This window comes from Gavialis gangeticus, unplaced genomic scaffold, assembly GCF_001723915.1.
Source record: "Gavialis gangeticus isolate Ggan-Ray unplaced genomic scaffold, GavGan_comp1, whole genome shotgun sequence".
NCBI lineage: Eukaryota > Metazoa > Chordata > Crocodylia > Gavialidae > Gavialis > Gavialis gangeticus.
The window spans coordinates 14,841,138-14,849,832 of NW_017729001.1; the positions used below are offsets into that span (position 1 = coordinate 14,841,138).

At 52.1% G+C, this 8,695-nt stretch overlaps 1 protein-coding gene across 1 annotated transcript in view; it reads right to left on the bottom strand.

The window, feature by feature from the left end:
- LOC109290420 (carbonic anhydrase 15-like) overlaps nucleotides 1-8,416 on the bottom strand; it is a 34,265-nt gene extending 25,849 nt beyond the window's left edge. Inside the window, exon 1 of the mRNA XM_019506917.1 lies at nucleotides 8,128-8,416. Coding sequence (XP_019362462.1) covers nucleotides 8,128-8,194 — 67 coding nt within the window. The 5' untranslated portion in view covers nucleotides 8,195-8,416. The remainder of the gene's footprint in view (nucleotides 1-8,127) is intronic.
- Between the last annotated feature and the right edge of the window lie 279 nt (nucleotides 8,417-8,695).

The window sequence follows — 8,695 nt, forward strand, 5'->3', positions numbered from 1 at the left end:
AGCTCCCTTCCAGGGCTGACTTCTCACAGACCTACAGACCTCTCTACCACCCTTTGCGACATCTTGTTCCAGCCAGACCAGGGAGTATTGAGAGGTTGCAGAGGATGGTGCAGGGGTCATCATCTGACCCCCCCCCCCCATCTTGAGTAACCCTGGGGAGCATGTGGTCAGCCCAGGGCAGACAGGTGACAGCAGTGGGATAAATGCTCAAGTGCTGCATTCTGGGCTGCAGGGACTGGGGAAACAAAAGGCATTTAAGGATGAGATGGGAGCCAGCTTTGAGGGGACAGGCAGAGTGAAGGAAGACAGGCTGTGGAGAAGCACGAGAGAAAAGAGTCTATGGGGTCAGGCTGCATGTGGAAGACAGCAGATGACAGGGACAGGCAGTGAAGGGTGACAAGTGGAAGACGTGGTAGGAGGAAGGTGACATCTTCCCATCCTGCTACAATAAACACAATTCCCCTCCGAGGTATTTCCCTGTCCTCTTCCAGCCCAATAAAGCCAGCAGCAAGCTCTTGTAAAACCTACCTCTCTCTGGCTGGTCTTTAATCCCCTCTTTCCTTTTTACCAGTCCATTCTTCCCTTTATCTTTTGCCTATTAATAATACATCCAAGGAGCCCTTCACTGCAGGCTGAAATATTCTCTGCAATTCAGCATTCAATATTTGCATTTGCTCCTCTAATTATCCCTGTAACCTGATTATTTAACTTTCCCAGTTCTCGCAGTCCTCTCCTTCACTAGATTTATTATGTTTTTAACCTCCTCAGTCTTACTTATCCTACTCTTTGCATCTCTACTTAACCGGATTGGCCTCCCCTGCCCTTCCGTGCATTTACTGTGGACTTAACAGAGATGAAGCTCAGCAAAAGTACTCTCCTGGCTTCTTTCAACATATTTCCCCATCACATTTCCAGACACAGAATCCAGGGTATCCTTCTTGTTTCTTCAGCACTCTCCAGGGATGGACTGCAAATGACCTTATCAGGTCTCATTGTTCTAGCTATGTATATGCCTACACACACATACACTGAACATTTCTGCCCCAAGCAGCTCACAGCATGAGAAACTACAGACAGACAGGATGGAGCTGCCCATGATAACAAGGGGATGATCATGACAAGCACAGTAATCAGCACTCACCATGCACCAGTTGGCCAGCCTTGGCCACTTTCTTCCATCCAGCCTTTCATCTCATCTCCATTAATGATGTGAGACCCTGAGAGCCTTGCTATTCTTCACAAGGGTTGTTATACTTAACACAGGCTAACTGCACTTACCATGCTAGTGTCCAAGCATTTAAGCAGTAAACCACAGGCTACGTGCCATCATAGTGCAGTGAAGCTGGCCTTTTCCAACGAGCGGTATCTCCAGCTTGCATTATCTAACACATGGTGAGCTAACTTTGGACTGTTCCATGAAGGTAATATGATAAAGGGACTCCAGTGCAGCTGGGAAGGTGGGAGGCCACAGCTGTTTGTCAGGCTCCCATCCTCCTTACCACACCAGAGCTTTGGTGGGGGGTGGGAGCCTGCAAACCAGCTGTCTGTGGTCTGCACCAGCATTTCCCATGGAACGTGCAATCAGGGGATTGTGTTTCACATGCTTTTGTCCTGGTCATTGTTGTTTCTCACTGTTCTCTTCCCCAGCAGACCCTCTCCAAGGAAATCTGCCTTTCATTTGTTCACTCCCTTTTCAAAACCTGCCAGGCTGGGTGGCAGGCAGCGCACAGCTCCATATTCATCATTTTTTAATTTACTGCAGCTAAACTGTAACTCAGTCCCCAAGGCTGCAGTGTCTTTCCCCCAATTAGTTGCTCCCGCTGATTTGTTTCTGCACAAAGCTCTGAGGCCCTACACTGGAACTTCTACAGCACAGTAATTCTCCAGCTTCCCACATACAGCATCGCAGCAAACAGGGCTGGAAGGGACTTAGATACGTCTTCTAGTCCAACCCCATGCTGCAAAGCTGAGTCAATTAGACCTAAACCTTTCCCAACAGAGGTTAAAAACCTCATGATTGAGATTGCATAGCCTCCCCAGGCAATCTATCCCATTGCTTCACTAACCTTATGGTTGGAAATGATTGCCTAAAGCCTAACTGATTTTCCCTTGTTGGAATTTAAGCCCACTACTTCTTGTCCTATGCCCAATCAACATGGAAAAGAGTTGATAATGTTCTTCTTTGCAGTAATCTTTCACACATTTGAAGACTGTTATCAAATCTCTCCAGTTCTTTCCCCGTAGTTTCTTAGACAATTCAGTTTTAGTGCTTTTCATCGGATTCTCTCCAGCTGCTCCACATCTTTCTTAAAGTGGGGTGCCCATGTCTGGAAGCAGCACTTCATCTGAGGCCTTACCAGGGCCAAGTACCAGGGAAGAATTACTCTACAGGTCTTACAAACAACCCTCCTGTTAATACAACCCAATTAAACATCGGCTCTTTTTTTGGCAACAGTACACTACTATCGAGTTATGTTCAGTTTGGGATCCATTATAACTCCCGGATCCTTTTCCACAAAACTACTGCCTTGCCAGTTGTTTCCCATTATGGATGTATGCAGTGGATTATTCCTTCCCCTGTGTTGTTCTTTGCACATAACCTTGTTGAATTGCAGCCTATTTACTTCAGACCATTTCTCCAATTTGCCTAGAGATTGTTTCACATTCTCCTCCTGTCCTCCATTATCTGAGTCATTAATGAAGATATTCAATTGAACTGAGCCCAGGACAGACCCCACTTGACACCCCTTTCCAGTCTGACAGCAAACCACTGATAGCTACTCTTCAAATACAGTCATGCAGTCAGGTGTTCACCCATGTGAGGGCTCCTGAGCCAGGTGTGGGAGTGGATTTCTGTTGGTACAGCAAAGAGTCCAGTGGCTTGGGAGAAATGCTGACATTTGAGTTATTTGCATCTGCGCATACAGGTTTGGAGTCTGACCATATCCAAAGCCAAACTACTACACACACCTGCTTCTACCCATCCCCAGTGAGATGCAGCTGCCCTTCCCCTTCTTCTCCACTCAGAGGCAATCCCTTTGGAGGGGAAGCTCTACCCACTGCAGTAGTAAGCAAAGACTGTCTTGGTGAAAGAAGCAGTATTGGTTTGTTGTCGGTACTGGGAGTCAAACCCTTCTGTACCGCTCCCATCTGCCGCTGGGCTGCCGTGCAATCTTCAACAGGACACTCAGGAACACATTTACAGAAGATAGCGTCAAATCCTAAGGAGTTGCGGACATATAGTTAGAGCTTATGTGTGATCTTTCCCTACCATGTGCCTTGGTTTCCCCATTTGTCAGGCAAGGATAACAAGTTTTCACTTACTTCAGCACAGGGCCGTGAGGCCAAACTCATTGGGCACTTTGCTCTCTTCAGAGATGGTAGTACCCTGCAGAGGATAACGGATTATAAATCCCTTTCCTCTGCCCCCCTCAGTGTCACCACAGCTCGAACTGACCATCCTGGGTACAAGAGCCACAAGGAGGTAAGACCACAGGGGAGAGAGACATGATCGCCCTGTGCTTGGGAGGCCTTACTCACACCGAGAACTCCCACTGAACAGCCTCTGGAGCCAGCTGTCCTTCACATCTCACCACGACATTACCACCACGCAGACCTGTGCCTCCTCAAGCATCTCCCCCTCCTCTAGCATCCCCCACCAGCAGCAACTAGTGCTCCAAGTCTGAGTGGTCAGGACCTTCTGGGGTCACAGCCTCCTGCTCCACACAGTAGGGTTCGCATCTCCCCTGCTGTAGCCTGGAGCCATGAACATTTATTCCCCCAGACCTTCCCCCCGCCCCACCTACACTCCAAAAAATTCATCAACTGCTGGATGCAGTGCTGTCAAAATCCACCTCCCACTCTCTCCCCATAGTCACACGCTGTATTGGACTTCCACAAGTGAACAGGCAGGGCAGAGACACGCAAGGTGAACATGCCCAAGGCCACTTAGGGCAGCCCCCATACAGAGGGCACCTGGTGGCCCCAACCAATGCACTACACCCCCTGCCATCTGCCCTTAACAACGTAACCCCCTCCCATAAGCCCTGAGCCAGCTGCAATGAAGCTGCAAAACCCCCACAGGCACAGCTGTAATTGCTCCCATTGCTAACAAGTTGAACCTCGCAAAGTGGAGCAATTAACAGGGGCTTTGTTTAATGCCTGACCTCGGTGTGACAAGGGAACACAGCCCTTCACGATGCAGGAATGCAGAATAAGTCAGCAATGCCCTTCCCCCATCCCTCCTCCAGCATCCCCAGGCCTCAGAGTACTGACCTCCCACTCCCAGCTTTCTCTGCTCAGGCATAGGTCTAGATACGATCCAATGATGCGACACTTGGGGAGCCATTGCATGCAAGACAGACAGACAGAAGTAGACACAGCCTGGTCAGGGAGCACTAGGATGGTACATGAGGAAGGAGGGACAAGATAAGGGTCAAGGTGAGAGGGAACATGAGTGATTGCAACATTGTTATAAACCTGCCATGTCACTAATTAGGAGCCCCATCCCTAGACATGTATATCACAGGACCTTGGATTTGCTTGCATATTGTGCGTCAGTGTGGTACTGATGGACCCTCTCTCATGTAGCTGTGCTCACAGAGATCGAAGTGATGCACAGAGGTAGCATACACCAACCCTGCCTTATCTAAAAACGCAAACTGTGGGCTAAGTCCTGCTCCCAGCACCAAGACACTGAGATGGGAATGTGCCCAGCCCCCATGACTCACACCTGACCCAGTTAAAGCAGAGAGGCCCTTGGGATCCCTCCACTGTCATCTGTCTTGGGTTGCTTTGGCTGAGGACGCTGTCTTTCTGATTTAGGGACAGAAGACGAGTGTGATACCTTCCACCTGCTGAGCGAGTATGTTGTGCTGGCCGGTCTAGACAGCAATCCAAAGCACCACGCAACATGGCTTCTAGGCACTGCTGCCGTAGGCTTCAAGCTGTTCTACCTGGGATGCCATAAGAATTAATTCCCTCTACCCACCTGGCACATGCACAGTCAAATCTCACCTGCCCTGGCCAGAGCCGGGCCCTCCTTCTGACTGGCTCCTGGTTTCCTATGGATCTTCACAGGTCACGAAACCCAGTCAGGTCCCTCTGGGAACTACCCTGAGGTGCATTATAGATAACCCTGGCCTGACTCCATCTCCATTCATGCTCTTGCAGCATTTCTAGACGTGCATTTGAATGCGACAAGACCCACAGGTAGGCAAAGTAAATGTTCATTTGCACGTGCAGATCAGGTAAGCCGAAACCTAGGAAATTGATTCCCCCTAGGATTTGTCTGGCACGCTACCAGAGATTCGCATTCTTGCTGCTGCTTCGTTGGGGTGAGAACATCTGTCTTTAGGTAAGGCTCTTCTGTGGAGTCCCCCAGTGGTGATTTTCATTCTTAAATCTAAGCACGAAAGCTCAGCATGGATGCTTCCTGAGCTTTGGATGGCCTCAGTTTTGCTCCGAAAACTGCAGCACTACACCATGGGCCCTATTAAACTATTTTCACCACAAGCACATTGCAGGGGGCAACTTGCAAGCAGCAAGTGGGTGGGTGGCTGCTGGCACTGGTAGAGAGAATGCACCATGCCAGTTCCAGCAGGCTGTGGAGTTATCTGTTAGTCTTGCTGTACCTGTTTCATGACTAGCAGCAATGCAGGCCCACACCATGAACAACCCAGGATGGGTCACTAGGAAGCAAAAAGACACAAAGCAGAATCTCCAGGCCTCTCGGACCTCCTTGCCATGGTCCAGCAGCCCTGCCAAGGGTCAGCAACTGGCTCACAAGGCCCCTGCATCCCACAGTCCCAACAACAATGTGAGTTCTGGTGCATTACCTTGAGGTTTGCAGGTTTTCAGGCCATTTGGCCAGAGAGCAAACCCCATTGCTGCACCATTCAGATAGTAGTCACATGTGCAATAAAGAGAACTGACACTGCTGAATGGCTCAGAGGCTTTGTAATGGGATATGGCTCCTTTCGACCCTAGCCCACTGGTTCAATTCCATACAGGTTGGCAGGGCCATACGCGAGAGCTGTTACCAGCCATCCACTTAAACAGAACAAGCTGGAGGTCTCAGCGTAGCTGGCCCTAGTAAAGGGAAGCCCCTGTAACCTCTGTCAGCTCAACCCCATTGGCAGTACCAGTAGATAAGCCATGGGTGGGCTCCAGTGACAGAGCTACCCTACCTGCCCCCACCCCCAGCCAGCAGCACACTGGGGGGACATTGGGGGGAGCTCACAACGGCCCTGCCTGCACTGGACTTGGGCCCAGTGTCATGTGAAGCCATCACCTTGCACACAGTTCACAAAGCCTTGGGCCCAAACTGGCAGGAGCAGCCCTAGAGGCAAGGGGATCCTGCTTTCCAGGTGCTTGGGAAGAGGGAGGAGGGATGGGATTAGAGCTCTACACAGCATCTGGGTCCTCAGCGATTAACCCCAGATAAGTAGTTGGCAGCAGACCTAGAGCAAAAGTGAGGTCTCTGCCTTGGCTAGAGGAGCATTTTTCCCCAGAGCAAATGGCCAGGAGCATGCTAGGGCTTGTGACTGCCAAGAACAGACCTCGCTGGAGAAGGTAGAACAGCAGAGAGCCTCCTGCAAATCCATCCCGTTTCCCCTTGAAATGCAACTCCAGAGGAAACCCCGCCAGCACTACCCACTGTGAGAATGAGCCAAACCCCTGAATGCCTCATTGCAGGTGAATCCTCACCAACTGCAACTCAGTGCCTCTGCATTTATGCCGCTGGCCACAAGAGCAGAATTTGGCCACTTTCAACAGACTTAGAATAAAGCTCTAGACACAGTTCCAGCCTTTCCCCTCATCTGGCAGGAAACAGCCTGTGCCATAAACCAGAGGCAGCTTTGCAGGAACATGCTCTCACTCCCCACACCTCATTCACGTTATCTAGTGCCAGCCACCGTCTTTCAGCGCAGCACTTCCAGGTGGAAGCAAGAGCTTTCTCAGTGGGTCTCCGGGGTGGTGGGTGCTTGGGATGTGAGCCGTGCCCTCCCCTTGGTCAGGGAGGTTCATGAAAGGCAGGACATGTCAAGGCAAGGATGCCCCATGAAGGATGCACCACTGTCCTGAGCTCTTGCAACGAGCAGCAGGAGGAGCTAGGAGCTGACACCTTCAAGAGGAAGGCTCCCAAACCTCACAGCCAGGCCCCCTCACAGGGCACATGGGTGGAAGCTTGCCACAATGACAGAGAAGAGGAGAGCCAGCCCTGCAGATCTCAAATCTCTCCCCGCTCCCATTGCCCCACACCACATGCACTGCAATGGAGAAGAGCCATATTGCAGCCCCTCGCCCCTCAGCCTTAGAGCCCTCCAAGTCGGAAGCCAAAAGCAGAAGAGCAGGGGAAACAGCAGCACACGGGGCCAGGGATACGGAAAGTGCAGAGCCTGTGAGGAGCTGCCTGTCAGGCAGATGGAAAGTTCCCACGAGGCAGCACCCAGCAAGGCCACTGGGTCACTCCCAGACCTGCTGTGGGTTAAGGAGATCTCCCCCAGGGACCTGATCACAAGCAGCTGGGAGGATGGAGAGCCAGCTCTGCAACTCCTTGTTCAGTTTTTACTCTGGCAAGGCTCCCACTGACTGCTGGCCCATAGCCTGTCCCACTGACCGACCTGCGTGGGACTTCAGTGAGAGTTTTGCCAGGGTGAGATCTGATGGGTAGATCCCCTGACCGGTTATGAGGGTGTTAAACAGGGAGAGTTTTCCCAAGTCTGCCTGGACGCCCAGCACAGTGCACCACAGCCGGGTCTGGCCCCATGTAAGGAGTGGGTTCACAACAGACACACGGAGATGGGTCAAAGGAGAGGGAGGTGGCAGACAGGCCCCGAGAGCAAGGTGAAGAACTGCCTGCCCCAGCCTGGAGGAGTGAGAAGAGGAGGGTTGGAGGAGTCTGAGACTTGGCATGGACCAGATAACAGGTTTCCAGTGCAGTCCCGAGAAGGAAATCCCCGTGTCATCTCCGCTCTGCCGCAGAAACAGCCACCCCCCCAACACCAGCGGGGACGGCCTGGGATGCGGGGGTCCCAACCTCACCCGCGTCTCAAGCAGGCTGTGTGCAGGGCAAAGCCCACACCCAAGGGGGAGAGAAGAGAAATGGCACGTTTGCCAGCTCACCTCCCGTGGCTGCGCGGATGACAAGAGGCAAAGTAATAAAAGTTAGCCCGAGTCCTTGCGTTCTCATGCTGGCCAGACAGGATGGCCAGTGCCAGGGAGAAGAGCGGGGCTGGACAGATGGCACCAGGCACGCGTGTCTTCAGCTTCCCTCTGCCACCACTTCCCCCAGGGAGCGCCGCTCTGCTTCTCCAAAGCCGACCTTCCTCCTCCTCCTCCTCTGCAGCGAGCCCCGGGGCTGCGCTGCTCTGCTCCAACACGAGGAGGCTTTTTACCAGCCACAACCGTCAAGACAGCAAAAGAAAGCCTGAGCTCCTGCCTGTGCACTGCTGTTAAATATTCATCACAAGGAGACTGGGGCTGAATTTTAACTCCTTGCCTCCTAGACAGGAGCGCAAGTGCCAGCCCTCAGACAGCACGGCCCATGCTGCCACATGCCAGGCCACCTGCCCAGCTCTTGCACAGAGCTACGTGGCAGGAGAGGTTGAGAGGGCATGGGTGAGACCGGCTGTTCTCAGCCCCCAAGGACCACAGAGTCTAAGGCAGCTGGCAGAAGGGGCTGGAACGGCTC